General features: G+C 35.9%; 2 protein-coding genes across 2 annotated transcripts in view; one reads left to right on the forward strand and one right to left on the reverse strand.

Annotated features, from left to right (window-relative positions):
* Positions 1-3,220, forward strand: part of Adsl (adenylosuccinate lyase) — a 53,031-nt gene extending 49,811 nt beyond the window's left edge. The window contains exon 6 of the mRNA XM_076800673.1: positions 262-3,220. Within this exon, the coding sequence (XP_076656788.1) occupies positions 262-525 (264 nt within the window). The 3' untranslated portion in view covers positions 526-3,220. The remainder of the gene's footprint in view (positions 1-261) is intronic.
* On the reverse strand, positions 632-13,791 carry C1q-vp (C1q-like venom protein). The gene is made up of 3 exons (XM_076800859.1): positions 13,582-13,791; positions 6,291-6,453; positions 632-5,548 (listed from the first exon to the last, which is right to left on the reverse strand). Coding segments are annotated over exons 1-3 (489 nt in total). The 5' UTR covers positions 13,584-13,791; the 3' UTR covers positions 632-5,224.
* Between the last annotated feature and the right edge of the window lie 4,827 nt (positions 13,792-18,618).

Consider the following 18,618-nt stretch of genomic DNA (forward strand, 5'->3'; position numbering starts at 1 on the left):
TGGGTTAATATGCGCCCAAATAATTTGTTGAATAATCAAACTCCCGATTTTGATTGAATATTTTGTGCCAGTAGTGTTTACGCATTTGTAGGAAAATTGAAGATCACATCAATATCAATAAATCCCGATCGATATCTTTCAAAATATACGATATAAATTATCCTTCTTCGGTTCTAAATTGAAAAAAGAAGAAAAATATATTACCTACCTGTAGTAAGCTGTAATATCCAGAACACTATTCAACGATTAAAATTGTTTCAGGTGTGCCACGAAAAAATACGAGTGCTCTCTCACGAGGCCGGCGCGCAAGTGAAGCAGCACGGTCTGGACAACGATCTAGTCGAGAGGATCAAGAATGATCCGTACTTCGCGCCGATCCTCGATCAACTGGAAACTCTACTCGATCCTTCGACATTCGTCGGTCGAGCTCCGGAGCAGGTGGTCGAATTTTTGGAAGAGGAGGTGTATCCCGTGCTCGAGAATTACAAAGGACAATTGGGCGGTCGCGTGGAGCTGAGCATTTAAAATTCCAACGTTTCCAGAGAAACGCCATAACTTCTACGATACGGGTATCCGCAGAGGACATTCTCGCAAAAGAAAAAAATAAAACGTGTGATAACGCGTTCGACGCTTCCATTGAAGTTTCATCGGTTTTAATTCAGCGTAAAAGATAATGTAATTAGTACAGGATTATTTTATAAGCTTCACACAAACCAAAAAAAGAGAAAATCTGAATAAACGAAAGAGATGTAGAGAGAGAGAGAAGAAAAACGCACTGTTCTGCAGCCGCGTGCACGCTTCCTCGACACCTGAATTTTCTCGTGGTTTTTTCCGCAGCGGGACGACACTCCTTTTGCCATTTTTTTTTCTTTTGCTCACGTTTTCCGATCTACTTCTCGACAACGTAACTGCTGTGATAGCGGAATGCAGCGTAAGATGCAGTGTGTAAAGAACAGTGTGTGACAGTAGCACAGATGCGACGGTCTTAGGGGAATCGGTGATTACGGTATTTACAGGTGGGACGGACATTAAATGTCAGAGCGGGCAGAGAAAGTTCAGCAGAGACAGAAGGTAGAGCAGAATACTGAAAAAGAAAGACAGAGGCGTGAGAGCGGATCGTTTATTTGAAACACAGACGAGACCACGGTGGCAGCTGCTTCTCTCGCGGCTGACATCATCTCATGACACACGTTCACTGTCGCCAATCATTTTCAATCGATCCGACTCTCCGTTGAAAAAATATCTTAGCTCTTCTTCGTAGTGAAGGCTCGTTTTGCAGTGAACGTGTTCGGTCATGGCTCAACCCTCATAAGTCCCTCAGAAACTGAAAGATCTCCCACGATTTTCTCTTATTTGCGTTTTCTTTTTTCTCGTATTTGTGTCGATTGCGTTTTAAGAGAATTCTCAACGAGTGCAGTCGATTAGCAACATAGTCATCGGGAGATAAAAAGAAGATTCGAGAAAGCGTGAGGAGCTCATGAGGGTCGAATGTGTCTCGCGTCTTTCGGATCGGCGAAGCAGCTGCCACGAGTTACAGAGTCACCTAAAAGTAAACGTTTCACCTGATACAGGAAACAATTGGCTGTTCGAGAATAGAAACAGTTATAGCACTTGAGAATCACAGCACGAGGGACAGAATAGACGGAGGGGTAGGGGGATTGTGTTCGCGTCGTTCATTTCGTAAGGCAGCGTTTGCTTTCCGAGTCGTGTAACGATAGACAGGGGAGACTAGACTAGAAAAGGAGAGAGAGAGAGAGAGAGAAAGAGAGAGAAAAGAAGAGAGGAAAGTAGATAGAGAGAGAAAGAGAGCCCGGTTCTCCTGGTCGAGAGTGACACAAAGGACTTCCGTTTTCGCTGTTACGTAGAGCATTCTTTAGCGTGTGAAAGATTATGTACAAAATTCACGGAAATCGTAGCCGAGAGACAGTGTGAAAGGAGAGAGAAGAAAACGGAAAAGAATGGAGAAGGTAGAAAAAAAGATTCAGAGCTGTAGATGAGAGATAAACAGTAGAATGCACAGGGACATGCTTGTAGTCGAGAGAAGTGAAGCGTATGACTGATCGAGGCGTGAAGAAGAATTAGAGTAAGAGAAGAGCGAGAGCCATTTTTAAGAGTAGCAGAGAGAAAGAGTATAAAATATATAAAGTACAATGCACAGCATTATTAGAGCATTCAATTTTCTAATAGTATCGATAAGAAGACTAGAAGGAACGTCGAGAGTTTTGGCGACGTGCGTTTGAAGAGGCGAGAGCGAAATTTGTAGTTTTAGAAGGAGCATGAACAGAGAAGAAGAAGAAAAGAGAGAAATTGTAGAGAGAAGGTGAAGAAGAGAAGCCGGAGAATGCGGATAGACAATTTTTACAAATATGTACAGAGTAAGACATGAGTGAGAGGTCTGCACAAAGAATAGATGACAGATAGAAGATAGATATAACAGATTGTAGAAACATTAAAGGTCAGCGAAGGAAAAGAGACGTAGATATGAACATAGGCGAAACATGTGTAGATCAGAAGTAGAATAGATGTAGAGTAGAAGACTAGAGAATTGAAGGAAGAAGAAAGATAAAAATCGAAGAGAAAAGTTCCGAGAAAGTAGATGGAAAGAGAAGAATTTGAAAGAAGATTGTAAAGAGAAATTTGTTCGTTCTGAAAAAAATTTACAACGAAAAAAAATATACAAAGAGGGTAAAATGTACAGATAGAGGATAGAACGAGAAAGAATGAAAAGACGAACACAATGATAGGTAAGAATAGTTTTAGAAGAAAGGTAAGCATAGAATTTGAACTAGCAGAAAGACAACTAGAATTAGAAATAGAAGAAAAAGAGGAAAAAACAGATGAATAAGATAATACCAGAAGCAATTGACAGGGAAACAAATTTAGAAAAAGAAACATAAGAAACAGATAAATAAGATAATAACAGAAGCAATTGACAGGGAAACAAATTTAGAAAAAGAAAAATAAGAAACAGATAAATAAGATAATACCAAAAGCAATTGACAGGGAAACAGATTTAGAAAAAGAAAAATAAGAAACAGATAAATAAGATAATACCAAAAGCAATTGACAGGGAAACAGATTTAGAAAAAGAAAAATAAGAAACAGATAAATAAGATAATACCAGAAGCAATTGACAGGGAAACAGATTTAGAAAAAGAAAAATAAGAAACAGATAAATAAGATAATACCAGAAATAATTAATAGAGAAACAAGTTTAGAATTTGTGGAAGACGAAATGCCGAAGAAATAAAGAGCATTTTAAACATGAAGAACATTATTATGTTTTAAACATAAAGTAGATTTTGAAAGGAAGTAGAGAGTGAAATTAATTAGAGTAGTGAAAAGATTGGCCTTACAAGAGCAGAAATAGAAAAAGGTAGAATGAGGAGAAAATTTTGAAAATAGAGTAGAAATCAAGAAAAAGAGGAGACAACAGTAAAAGACGAGTAGAATGAGAGAAAGAGAGAAGACAAGAAAAGTCAGAACTGAGGAACAATTTACAAAGATAGTTCAGAAAAAGTTCAGAAGGATATCAGAAAAATATCAGAAAGAGATCAGAAAGAGATCAAGAAAAGGTCAGAAAAAGATCAGAAAAAGATTAGAAAAAGTTTAGAAGGATATCACAAAAAAATCAGAAAGAAATCAGAAAGAGATCAGAAAGAGGTCAGAAAGAGATCAGAAAGAGATCAGACAGAGATCAGAAAGAGATCAGAAAGAGATCAGGAAGATATCAGAAAGAGATCAGAAAGAGATCAGAAAGAGATCAGAAAGAGATCAGAAAAAGATCAGAAAGAGATCAGAACAGAGGAGAAAGCTTTTTTGAAACAGTAGTATCCACTTAAGATAGAATAAGAAAATAGCACCTAGAATGAAAATAATATACAATAATAACGCAATAAATTTCAGGTACTTTGATACAAGAGAATACAAAAAAAAAACAATGAAATTCTATTAGAAACTTCAGGAAGTAATAAAAGATCAAAAAACAAGGAGGAGAAAGTTTGTCATAATGAAAAATACAGCAACATAAAGAAGAAGAAAGAGAGAGAGAGATAACAAGCAGACTAGTCGTAGGAAGAATGTAATTACAGAGTCGCAAGAGAAAGTAAGAAATAAGAGACAAAAGTATGCGAGCAAAGAGAAGCTTCAGAATGTTGAGAAATAGGAAGAAAGTGGATTTCCATCATCAAAATTCCGGTCTGTACAAATATTTCGTCGAATCATTTATCGAATTTTGAGATCGTAATACTGACAGGTATTCAGAGAGATAGTATCCAAGTAATTGTAAATGCGAAATTACTGGAAAGAAAGGAAAGAACTAAAGAGGCTTAGAAACTGAAAATCAAAGCGTAGAATAAGAATAAAGTTTAGAATTAGAGAGTAGAAGAAAATTTTGTAATACGAAGAAAATTTATACACAGAAAGAGAAAGTTCCGAGAAAAGCATGGTACATGACAGGTCAAGCATTTGTACACATTGTTTAGAATAAAAAGAGATATGTACAACAAAAGTAAAAGTCTGAGAAAAGTTAGAATAGCCGGAAGAAGAGTAGGAGAAGAGAAAACAGAAAAGAAGAAACGAAGAAATTCGTCGATTCCAAGTATAGGGTGGAATCGACTCGTCTCACAATTTCACTGAATCATTCCCACGCGATTTCACTGGAACAAACAAGATCATTGAGATTGTGAGACAGTCGGAAAAAGAAACCGAAGGGAAAAGGGCTATCACAGAGCGTTAGGTTCGTGGAGAAGGATAAAACCGCTCTGATCGATCGTTTTCCAATTCAGAATTCGTACAATTTCGCTAACAATCATTTCGAGCGATTCTGCTTGGCAAGTAGACGCCAAAAAAAAAAAAGAAAATATAATAGATTCGCAGTTCCAGCAAATGTTGAACTCCGAGTTATATCCGTTTTGCACTCTTCAGCATCAGGTCGATATCAGGTAACCATCATAAATATACCAAGATCGTCAGTAATCAGCCTTCGAACGTTTCAACAATGTAACAGAAGATATCTCGCATAGACTATAGATCGCATTAAAATTCTGATTACTGAGGGCGAAGGCGTTTTGTCGAGAGTAGTTTTACGTTTACGTTGTATCCCGGTCGGCCATGGCGGATTTTAGCTTCGTCTCGAACGAGTTTTCCGATGGTAGCGATCAATTGTTTTCCGAGCCGTGTCTGATCTTGAGAAACAGCTTCCCACGGGGTCCAATGATCCGATCTATTGTTTCTTGGCGATACGGTACCCAGAGAAGGTGACACCGTTCGTGATCTTTCCGGAATCGGCGAAAACGGCAAGGTGATCGCCAGCTTCGACTTCCAGCAAGATCAAATTGGCGCCGCCTCCGGGACCGGTGCTGACGACCGGCCGCCAACTATCGGAGTTGTTCAATTTCTTTTTCAGAGTCAGCTGTAGATCGGTGCTGCCATAACCGGCGAAACTGAACTGGTACAGGCCTGGACAATGAGTCGTGAAAATTCCAGTTTGCGCGACGTAACCCACGCCTTTGTCGACCAGCGTCTCAGAGAAGACCACTCTGGCAAGCTGATGGATAAACAATGTTGTTCACGAATTTATATTGAAATTTTACGATTTTATTATTCCGCTTCAATCGATTAAAAATATCCATATATTGAAAAGGTGCATTGTTCATTTAATATTGTACATTTTGCATCTTTTACCGTACAAAAACAGTTAAAACAATTTGATTCTAAATTTAAAAAATATTTTTCAACACCATTTTGATACTAGAGTTTGTACTTCAATTTTAACACGTTTGCTACCAGCGTCACACATTTATGACAACCACTATTTTGTATTTCAAGTAAATAATTTTTTTCTGTCCAATTTAAAAATCGTGTCATTTGAGAAAATACAAAAATTTTTATGACATTGAATTGCAATAAATACAACTTTTTCTTATTCATAAAATGTGCTAGGTCGGACAAAACTGAGATCAATTAAATCACTAGATGAATGAAATGATAACATTCTCGTGTACGTCATTACTTAGAACTATAGCGTGTACCATTATATTCGGAGAATTTCTAATTTCTTTGTGACAATAGTTTTGTTCATATTTCATGAGAGGATACGGTTACATTTATTGAAATGTTATAACTGTGAAGATTATTGTTGAAATAAATGCTGGTAGCGAACGTGTTGAACAGTAAATATTTCATCGTATAGTATTTCGATGACGCTATTTAATATGACTTAATCGAAAAGAAAGCGATGTCTGAATTTTTTTTTAAAGTGTAATTAATTTAAAAAATGGAAAACTCACATCGATAGAACCTTGGGTAGCCGAAAAAGCAACAACGCCAGCGCAGTCGGCTGCAGTTGCCAATTTTAAGGATCCGACGGTGGTGATGCCGGGCGATGGGGGATCTGGAACTGCTGCCTCCGCCAAAATGGCTGCCATTAATAACAGCAGCGTCCACACCACCCTGGAATTAAAATTATTCCGTTGAAAAACGACAAATCTTCTATACGACAACACATCAAATCAGGAATCGAAAGAATTAGGTAGCTTGTTGATGGATTCTGCAGTGAGTTCTCTATATATGTCACCGAGGCATGGTCGATAAATGTCGCGGAAGACCCGTGTTTTGGATATATATCGAATAAACACTGTATTTAAACCGTGGAACTTTTTCAAAAAATGTCACATTGTAGGTTCCGGTAAGGACAAATAAAGTTCTTGAGAGTAAAACATTTAGTTATAATATCATTTACAGAATAGACAAATAAAAATGTATATAATACTGGAGATACTGGAAATTATTAATATTTTAAATTGGTATTGCGAATTCGTTACTAATTTGTGTCTCTTATGGAATCTCTATTACTAAGTTAACTCTTTTTTATGGGACATTTATTAAACAAGTTCTAAAATATCTATTTCATAAGAACATTTGTTAAAGAACTTCCCAAGTGTGACATTTGTTTTCTAAAAAAATACTGTCCCTATAGAATTTTTTTAAAAACAAAAGATAGCTGTTGATTTCGATCCCTGTATAGAACTATACTGCATTCGTAGTTACTTATTCATAGTACAATTCTATCCAAAAAAATCGTACTGAAATCAAACTCGTAAAAGTTCCACTTCGCTGAAATATTTAATACTAAACGTGCATGGCTTATAAGTGTCACTATTCTTATCGTTTCGCATTTTGTTTACCTCATATATCGAGGGACGTTTGCGACGGAAAGTTTCAATCCTTATCGCTCGAGCTACGTAATATAGTTATTATTTCCATGGTAATTCCATGACTCAGTGTAATAATTATTTTCATGGAAGTTCTAAAGTTTAGTGTAATGATCACTTTCATGAAAGTTCTAAAGATTAGTGAAACCATTATACTGCAGATTTCTGTGCAAAATAAAAAGTTTGTGCACCAGTAGCATTTCCTTAATAATTTTTATATATTAATTCTCTCAAAGTCTTTTGACCTTCCCTCGTCTTAAATTGCACCTACTCAGTTTATTTTTAAAAATTCTGAAAGTCTAAAATTCTTCAAAGCCCAAAATGGCCCTCCGGTATTATAAATGGTATTCCCGGATCATCGCGTCGCGTCGCAGTGACTGAAAGTGACCAATCCAGTCAACACACTGACACAGATAAAACAGAAAAATAAATCGGTGACTCGTTCTTGCGTAACGGTCCGAGAGTGGGCGCGTTCAAGTATTTTTATAATTTCATCTCGCTCATTTTTCCGTTCGGTTCGCGTTAAATCACCACTCTGACCATTCCCGGCAAAGTTCAGCCCGGTTACCGACTTTCACTGCTCGGGGCTACTTCTCCGTCTGGTTCTCCTTCTCTTTTTTTTTCCCCCTCCCCCTCATGTCGCTTCGTTTGCTCGATCTTTCTTTCGGCCGAAAAGCTTTCATTTTCGGAGACACTTGTTCCCGTTTCCGAGTGAGATTTCTCGTCTTCGATAAAGTTGTCAGATCTCGCGAACTTGAAGGAGAAATTGCCCCTTCATAAAAACCATTCCGGAATCCACCATTTTGCAGCCGTCACTAGGCCGAGAATTCCGTGTATCTTTACATTTCATAATTGAAAATATTTAGTGAATAATATAATAGAATAATATAATAACCCTTTGCACTCGAAGCCATTTTAACTCTAAAGCGAAACACTTCTTCCGACCTAAAATATGTCCCTTCTACATATATTTTTTCGATTTTCAATTTTCAATTTACTCATACTGCACTGAAATGTTTAGTAATTTATTAAATACAAACAAATTCAATCATGTAAAAAATATTTTGAAGCCTCTAGTGCCGCCTTACAGTCGCCATTCGAGTGCTAAGGGATAATATAATAACACAATATAATAATATTTAATATTTAGTGATATTTAGTTTTAGGGGGGGGGGGTGTTGTCAGTTTTGTGAATTGCGAACTGCTACCGCGAGTTCAAGTACAAGAACGTGAAAATTTCCATAAATCTGTGTGCAGTGAAAGTCGTGCTTAAGTATAAAAGAAAAGGGCGAGCACGAACACGTGTTTTCGTTAGCATCCATTATGCAGCAGGCTGGCTGGTATTTACGCGCGGCATTATGCCAATCCGTAGAACCGAGATAAAAATTTTATCGGCGCTAGTCTCGCTCTGTTTATGGCACGGTCGCCGCGACGAAAGCAACAAAACAGAACAAAAAGAAAAAAAACAAGTGTTTATTCTGTCAAGCCCCATCAGCCACGCCAATCGAGCTAAACTTTCTACTTCGAGTCCGGAGAAAGTGCGCCTCTTATCGTTCCGTTTCTTTTCATTTTTTCCCGTTTCCTCGACTTTTGTTTGCTTCTCTTTGTTCAACGAGTTATCTAGGAACGTCATATTTTTGCGAGACGAAAGTCCTTTCACCGTAGTTTTCAATTTCATTTCGAGGTATAATACTTTCAGCTAGTTGTAAATGGGACTGCGGATTTTATGCGTTCGTGACAAAACTGAATCGACAATGCATACTAAACTCTGGAGACATTAGAGCAATTTACGACCCGTCAAAATGACAAGTTTTTATACTTTTTATTTAATATTGTCGAGATTGTGAAGACACAGCCTTGAGGATTATTCGACAAATTTATTTCTTTGGGTTAGCATTTTTAAGAAAATGGCTAAAAATTTGGATAAGCACATTCTTATTATCTTTATAAAGTTATGTGACCTATAGTCACTTTTAGTGCCCCGTGAACCTAGTATTAAAATTTTTAAAAGCAAGAGCACATTTTTATTTCTGTTTCTTACAATTAACTCAGAGTATGTTCATTTTGCATAAAAATCTAGTCTATTTATGAGATAAATATGATATGTATAAATCGAGAACAAACTACTTTCTCTGATCCAGTCTATTCATTATTAGTGTAAGTTAAATGCTGCCAGATTTGTTTGTCAAATATTAACCCTTTAAATTAATTAAAACGAAACATTTCTTCCGACCTAGAATATTTTACTTCAAAAAATTTGTTTTCATGTTATACATACGAAAATAGTGCAATTTACTCATACAACACAGAAATGTTTAGTAATGTACTAAATACAAACAAATTTAATAATGTAAAAGAAAATTTTAAATGATACAGCAATTTTTAGTGGCGCCTTACAGCCGCCATTCGAGTACTAAGGGTTAAGAAGATGTCTTTCGTTTCGTAACGAGTGTACTGTAGAATTTCCATTCGAGATGTCGATATTCAGTGATGGAATTGTTAATAATGTTTCCAGCAGAGCAACCTAGGATCGAGATCTATGATAATCGAGAGAGATACTCGCTCCTGATTAATATAAGCGTGTCAATCGGCTGGTCTAAAGTTCACAAATAACCAGGACGTTAAGAATAACCGGTGTAATGTACTTTTAACCCCTGAATCGCATTTCGTTGTGCAAGATAAAATCTGAAATCCTTTCACTTTCACGGGCTTCAAGGCGAGGATCTCACGTGTGACACGTTTCTGTCGCCCACGTTGGGAACAACGGTAGTAATCGTGACAATTCCTAATTATGAAATACAATTTGATAATGTCAATGCCCGCTCGACGAACAATCACATTATTTAGCCGCCAACCACTATCAAAACTCATATCATTGCGTTCTCTTTATCTGTTTTCTAGAGTTTGCTTTCAACGAGTTTAACACTAGGTTTACTAGAAATTACTATTTTACATTACTTTATACAAATAATAAGAATGTGCTGTCCAAATTTCGAGTTTGCTTTCAACGAATTAAACACTAGGTTTACGGAGCACTAAAAATAACTATTTTACATTATAAAAATAACAAGAATGTGCTGCCCAAATTTTTAGCCACCTTTTTTAAATAACATATACCCAAAGAAATATATTTGTTGAATAATTCCTCATAGATATATCTTTAGAATCTCAATAGTTATAAATTAAAAATATCAGAACCCACCATTTTGACAGGTCCCGTAAACCTAGTGTTAAACTTTAACAGTTAAAGCACAATTTTTAGGTTAGGTACCAAGCATAACTTTTAAAGAAATTATTCGAATTTAGTCTAAAGTGCTCCATACTGTATACATTAGTTTGCTAATTATCGTAAAACTAAACATGTCTTTTCTATTTAAACTATTATGTCGAACAGCTGTTTCTTTTACATAAATTAAAAATTAATGTTCCTGATGCTAAATAAACCTGGTTTAAAGCAACAAATAATAATAACAATAAATGTTCCTGATACCTTTAAATCCATATCTTTTCAGAAATTTGTATAGAAATATTTATAACTAGATTTAAAGTGACAAAACTGATTTTAGTAAAAATTTAATGTTTGCAGAAATCTGGTGTTCAATGCAATGATTTCTAAAAATAACACATAGTTTTTTATATTCCCAAGTAAATTTAGCCTGCGAGGTGAAAAAGGCGAGGCCATTGTTGAATAACAAAATCTAGCCGGAAGTACTTTTTATCGCCGTTCGTGAAAACAATCTTAGCCTGTCGTTGCAAAAACAATGTAGCCTTTGGCGTAAATGAAAATATACGAACTAGTCACTGGGATTAGGGATCGAAATAAATAATCACAGTAATAATGATCTAATAGATCGCTGGATTATTTAACTAGGGAACCTATCAATTCAGCCGGCACGATTTATAGACAATTAATGAGACGTGTAATTAACCATGGTAGCAAATATGCAATATATTATCCTCCAGAAATTAATTACCAGCGTTCAAATCGGCGGCGATCAACTCGACCATAATTGTCTTACTCTCCAAAATATTTCACATTTCTTACATTACGCGCCGCGCTTAATTACCCCGAACATAAATAATCCTGTTAATACGTAACCGATGAGTAATTTCCTGCTATCCATAACAACACGGTAATGTTGTATTAACCCTTTGCACTCGGCGAATTTTTCAATATAAAATTTTTCTTCCGTCCTACAATATTTTCATTTTATTCATACGAAACTGATCCAATTTCTACATGTAATTTTTAAATGTTTAGTAATCTATTAAACTTTGTAGTGTAACAAATATTTTGTAATATTTTTTGCAATTTCTTTGAAATAATGCCACAACAATTTCTAGTGGTGCTTCAGAGTCACCATTCGAGTGCAAAGGTTTAAAATCGAGTTCGACATTTCGTTTTTCACAAATGACACCGGTATCGAGGAATTAGCTATTAGCGATATAAGATCGTTAAGTTGTCAGTGGTCTTCTATAGTCGATGCAGCTAACGATTGCTTGTTTGCCGAGTCGGGGAACTGCAAAAACCTGTTTGAATTTTATGCAGATTCGCGAGGAGCAAATGCGACTTGGGACGAATGCGCCGCGAGCGAATTTATCAAAGTTGATAAGCTTCACGCAACGATTTACATAATACACCTCGAGATCGCGTCCGATCGTAATGGTGTCCGCCTTATGCAACATCTGCATCCTAACGCGATATTCAGTGTGATCCACTTATCGCTGAATATCGTTTAACGAGATCGAGCCACGCGACCCGCCATCGCGCGAAAGAAATCATTCGAATATTATTTTCTCGTCTCTTTTTCTTGGATTCTTTTTAGAATCCAAAGTTGCACGAATCGTTTCTCACAGAATATCAACGAGTTCGTTATCATTTTATTGCGTTAGTGCAGTTGGCATGCTATTACTCAGCGAGTTTGGGCACGAGGGCGCGCACGTCGGAGCATTTGCAATTGTTATTTGGCCATTTGCAATTGTTATTCCGCGGACCTTGTAAACCCGCGCAGTTCAAGAATGGAGGGAAAGCATCTCAATTGCTAATATCGAATAGTTACGTGGGGGAATAAGAACGGAGAATGTTTGAGAAATATATTGTTTAAACAGCGGTGAAGCTCGAACGTAATGCAACATTTATTCATAGTATTTTCATATTTACAGAGTTCACGTTAATCCTAGCATAGAACCGAGAACAGATAACGTAATTATCGTAATCGCTGTCGAGTAAACAAGAAAAACATGACTCAGCGGCACCAACAAATATCAGCAAACACATCAACAAATACAGTTAGAAAAAAGGATGATCGATGATCCACAATGTAGATGTAATTACAACGAAAGAAGAGTTTCAGAATTAATTAGAATACGATTAAGAGGGTGCTATGAACGAGCAAAATCGAACCTGTAAATACATCAAACTTTTCTGAAAATTCATCGCTATAATTAACAAAAAATGTCATCAAACTTGGTCAAACGAAACGAACCACTCTGACTCGGCCATTAAAGTAGATCTACACTGTCACTAAAAACTTTGGAACGCGAAATAAAATATTCCCTAAGCGTTTCATCGAAAATACTATTTTGTCACGGTGATTAACACTAAACTAGAAGTAACTACTATACGTTGTCTTATAAAAATGACGAGACTGAATTTATTCGGGTTTTGTGCGGGTCGTATTATAATACATCCTAAATATATTTATTTAATCATTTCCCATGAAAGGACCTTTATAATTTCAGTAATTGTGAAATACAAAATCTGAAACCGGTCATTTTGACCGGCGCTGGTAGGTTTAACCAGTTAACTGTGAAATTTAATTTGAAAAATCCCTCTCGGGATTAAAATCAAGCAATGACGATTATATACGTCGAATGCAGGCCAAACGCCGCTATTATAAATTGTACGAAAAAAGGAAAGCAAAACGAGAAAGAATTACATTTCTATTCGATAAGAAATTAACAATTCATTAACGTTGACCGCACCGCAATAGAATTTTGAATGACGTGTATACACGTGAAACGCGCTTAACTGGTTAAACAGTGTTCGATCGTAACGAAAATTATAATTACATGTTTCTTAGAAGATAAAATAAAACTTGCACAATTATCCACCTAGAACAATTAATTAGATTGACCAGAAAGTCCCTTCGTCTCTTTTGCAAATTTAACAAACGACGAAATTGCGTAGAAATATAAATGAATATAAGGGAAGAAAAATTGGAATAAAAATGGGATATAATCGTGTTTCGTAAACATTCGACTATCTGGCCAAGCTGATACAATTGTAGAAAACGGCGGAGTAGGCGTGATTAGACTACGATTAGGATGAAAATAGAATGCACGTAGACCGTTTAAAGGGACTCACATGATGGTAGAAAGTGGTGTGGCACTGGCGGACTTCCTGGCCGTGTTGGACAGCGGAGCTGTTCGATGTTCCAGGTAAGTTAAACCAGGTGAAGTCGACGTACGCCTTTATATTACCTTGGACGACCGAACCGCTTGGTCTTGACGCCACCTCCAGTCTTCACCTCCCTCGTTTCGTTCCGTTTCGTTCCTTTCCTTTCCTCGTGTCAAGTGCTGCTCGATGGCCCCCACTCTGCCGGCCATAGTTAAGGACAGCCGAGCAGATAGCGACAGCCGGATTACTGGCTGTTCTAGCCTCCGGCTTCTGATACGGTGTTAAACGGAGGCGGGGATAGAAATCCGCAGTTTCTGATACAGTATATAGCACACCTACCACGCTAATGAAAACCAACAGCGCCCGGAGAAATTTTCAATGATTAAATGGTACTCGAACGACGCGAAACCGTCGCACTCTGCGACCGTGCTGCGTCAACCACTGAGTTACTGACACAATTTATCTTATTATACTGCACTTTCGTTCGGAAAAACACCTTCCGTACCTATTTATAAAGATAATCGTATTTCTCATCCTAATTTTATCCCATTGCGTTCTGGTTTTGTGGAAATTCCCACTACTAGTGACTCTAGATATTTGCCCTTGATTTAATTCCATTTTAATGCCAAAATTGCTGCTGAATTTTTCTTTTATAGTTATCGATATTACAAAAATAGTTTATAATTTAATCTGATTTTGACGTTGGGGTAAAACTAGAGTGACTTCTAATTTTCTTTTTTTTTTGACAATTACTGATATTACAAAAATGTTTTATAATTTAATCTCATCTTAACGTTAGGGTCAAACTAGAGTGACTTCTAATTTTCTTTTTTGACAATTATTGATATTACGAAAGTATTTTATAATTTAATCTCATTTTAACTGTAGTCTCAAACTATGGTGACTTCTAATTATTTCGTTTACAATTATATTTTCAAAAAGCTCGCAAGAATTACGTGGTTTGTACTGCATAATCAACATTTGACAGACGTATTAAATGATAGCAGGCTCTAATAGCCATGGTAATGATCCATCCATGGTAATTAATATTCTCAACGAGCTATCTCTAATGATACTTCGGGCGACAGAGTGGTATAGTCGAGTTGCGTCACGTGGATCATAGAATTATCAGTTAATACTGTTAACAGTCGCGGAAGTAATTTCCCTGCGAGCGTAAACGTCTTCGGTGCATGCATAATGAGCATAAAATTTTTATTCCGTTGTTGAGGTGACTGTCACTGTCGCGCAACGCCGCCACTGACATTTTAATACGCTCTCGGGCTAATGATGTTGTATGCGTAATATCAGGAGTCTGCGAATACCTTATGATTATTTAGAAAACGTATCCTCTAAACATCGGGTGAATGGAAATGAATTTTCTCTTGTGGCACACAATGCCGCCGTTAGGGCCGAACACCTGATGGTAACCGGGACGTCGTGGATTAATTAACTGTGCGCGCAACGAATAAGTCAATTATCGACGAGAATATTTTATAAATTAACGAGCCCCTATCCCGTTTCTTCGTGCACTACGCAGGGACCAATTATACGCCTCATTCTCATTTCTAAATACTCGTGTTTGTTTTCCCCTGAATTGTAACATTATGCAATTTTATGTTGCACTGTACTCTCTTTCATGTGCTCAGAGTTGTGCAGAATTACAATTGAATTACTCCAGGAATTATAATTACAAAGTAATTGAATCACATTGTAATTCAATCATATTGTAATTTATATGATAATTCAGACCTTCGTTCAATTAAATTTAATACAATGTAATTCGTAATTGCAATTGTAAAAACTGAAAAAAGGAATGTTTTTAGGTTACCACTTTTACGTTAGGTTCTGGGCTATACATAATTTGGAGAGCTGTATTTCAATTACACATCTGATTAAAATAATTAGTAATTGAATTGATTGAAAAGTTTGAATTATGTAATTCAGTTACGACGTAGTTGAATTACTATATAATTGAAATACAATGTAATTCAATTGTGCAATTAGTTGTAGTTAGCTCTACAATATTTACTATTTTGGATTGGATGCAAAACCAATGCCGTTAGCGATTCAACAAAAGGCAGAAAACTGGTGGAAAATATTGATTGGTTTAATAATAACTTTCACTTTGACTTTCGGTTCGTGTTGTTTCGATCATATCTAGCCGCTCCTCGGGTCCATATTACGTTCACTAGTTGCACACCTTTTCTATAGAACTTTCGATTTTTAAAGCGGCACACTTTCAAACAGAATATTTATCAATAATTCCTAAAACAGGTATTATTAAACTCGTCCTAGAAAAATGCATCTGACTCATCAATAACAGGCTTCATTACTTCTAATAAAATCATTTTGTAAATAAAATGTGTTTCATTACTTTTTGATTTAACGCACCGAGCACGGAAACTGAATGGTATCTTACAAAATTGCATTTATTTACATTTTATGTAAATAAAATTTATTCAATCTCCCCAATAATTTCTGCAACCGTGAAGCAAAAAACCTAAAACCAGTTGTTCGACCTGCGGTGGCGGTATTAGTGTTAAAAAAGGTCGAGCTATGCCGGCAATAAAATTGATCGCAAGAAAACTCGCAACAGAAAATTACCGGAGCGTTCGCCGGTAATCAATTTGGAAATAATTGAATAATTGCTTCTCTGATATAATGCCATCCAGTAGAAATATTTCGTTTCCTTACAGCTGAGATTATGCCTCGCTCTATCTCGTCAAACAACTGCTCTTTCCCTGGGGGAATGTACAAGTTTTACGCAATCCATGAATTAAACTGGAAAGAACCCGAAACGACACATGAAAGTATAAAGTCATAATTGCTGGTATCATGCGGTCAGTAGTTCGTGTAAGAACCGACCATTAGAGGAAATTCTACAGATCAAATGTCCATTGTCTCTTCCTTCTTCCTTTCTTTCGAATTCCTGTTTCTTCTCATTCGCGTAATTAGACATTTCCATCCTACACAAATTATACTGTATCCCAAACTATACATATAGGTTACATATAGATACATATACGATATGAAATCCATAAATCAAATCTACTGAAATTATGTGTATGTAATATTGAAGAAGTGTAAAAATATGTAAAAGTTCACGGATATACTGATCACTAGATGTTTATGCATTATTTCTGTTTAGTTACTGTAAAACGTTTCATTTCTTGACGACGTTATTAACATAACATAATTTGTTTATTCGAAGTCTAAAGAAAAAATTGTGAAGAAGGGTAAGGGACCCAATTACTGTGCCTAAATCAACTATAATTATGTTTAAAGCATAATGAATATGAAAAAAAAAGAGATATTAAATTTTTCTAATATCTCTATTTTCTCTTTTTTGAATATCTATTTTTTAAATTTAATATCTCTTTTTCAATATTCATTATGATTTAAAAATAAGTGTGTCCCCACAGTAATTGGGTCCCCTACCCTGTTACCTCAGACTCCTTTATGCAATTATTTCTAAAGATCGTGTAATGGTTGAGCAAAAATATTAAAACCACGAAAACTAACAAATTGCAATTGAGTTGAATGCAAATTCTATTCTGCTTCCATGCTGTCAATTGGAATTTCCTTTATGAACTGACAAAGGAAATAAATTTCTGTTTAACTGCTCCGTAAATTACGCAGAGGATTGCCCATTAAGCTATTAAAAATTAATTACACTTCAGACACGTTATTTCGAAGTAAAAAGTAAATGTACTTTCTGTTATCCAAGCTGGTTCTGTGTTATGTGTCGTTTTCTTATGAAAATGTATCAGTGGGTCACCGGAGACAGAGTTTACTTCCAGTGACCTCCATTTTGGCTCCTCTTTCATCCTCCATTTACTTCTCCGGTAATGGAACACGTCTTCAAATGTACACTTTGCTCAAATTGAGAACCATAACCTACAAAAATAGTCATATGAAACAATTCTATTAGCTCTCTATCGAAGTAGAATAAATTTATTCATAGCTTCGTTATTTCACGTGCATGGTAGGAGAAATCAAATAGTTACGGTACGTTAATTTTTATTTTAATTGTTATATACGGATCATCGTCGACATTTTTCTGTGCTCGTTAAAATTTTACAAAGTAGCTGTGAATAGTGAAAATAATGCGGTTAAGCACGATCGCAGCTTCTGCTGGCAATAGTTATCGCGAGAAACTGTTTCCCATAACGTTTGTGGTCTATGGAATCGCACTTTCTACACCCATGATTTACTATTATCATTCACTCGTTTGTACGTTTAATTGGGAAAACCATTCGACGAGTAATACCAGCGATTGTACACTGATAATTCCTATCGTCGGTTCATAAACCGAATCTAGCACGTGTAAAGTAAACTAACCACGATTTGGGTGAACGCACTCTAAAAACCAAAGTTATAGTAGCATACTTGAATCAACTTTCGACTTATGCAGTACGAAACTCTTTAACGTATTTCATCATCCGTTAGTGTTCCTAAATAGATCACGAGATAAGAATTATCTAAGTTTAAAGACGACATTGTGTCCTGATTTCAGTTTTCTTAATTTTGTGTAGGATATAGGTTAATTAAAATAACGTAAGAATTGTATCGAAAATATCTATTTTACAATTTTAAACCCAATAAATTTATCAGTGAACTGCGGATTTTATGCATTTATGACAATATCGAAGAAACACTGGAAGGATTTTCAAGGACTTCTCAAGGTCAGAGAAAATATAATTTGACTTTTCAGTGTCGTAAAATAGACTTGGATAATTGTTATTTTGCATAAAAATACGCAGTCTATTAATTAGTATTGCTGTTATGAAACTGTTCGTGAAATGAAGATATGAACATACTACAAATTTTACTTTAGTATCGTTATAATTAGATCTTATGCAAAATAAAAATTTGCTACCCGAATTGCAAGAAACTGGAGTGAAATAGAAATTTATTTTCTTTCTTAATATGTTTAATAGGTTGAAAATAATGTAAAAGCATTTCAAAATTTTTCCAATGTTTTTACTGTTTCAAAATAGGCCT

The sequence above is a fragment of the Halictus rubicundus genome, chromosome 1 (genome assembly GCF_050948215.1).
Source record: "Halictus rubicundus isolate RS-2024b chromosome 1, iyHalRubi1_principal, whole genome shotgun sequence".
Taxonomy (NCBI): Eukaryota; Metazoa; Arthropoda; class Insecta; order Hymenoptera; family Halictidae; genus Halictus; species Halictus rubicundus.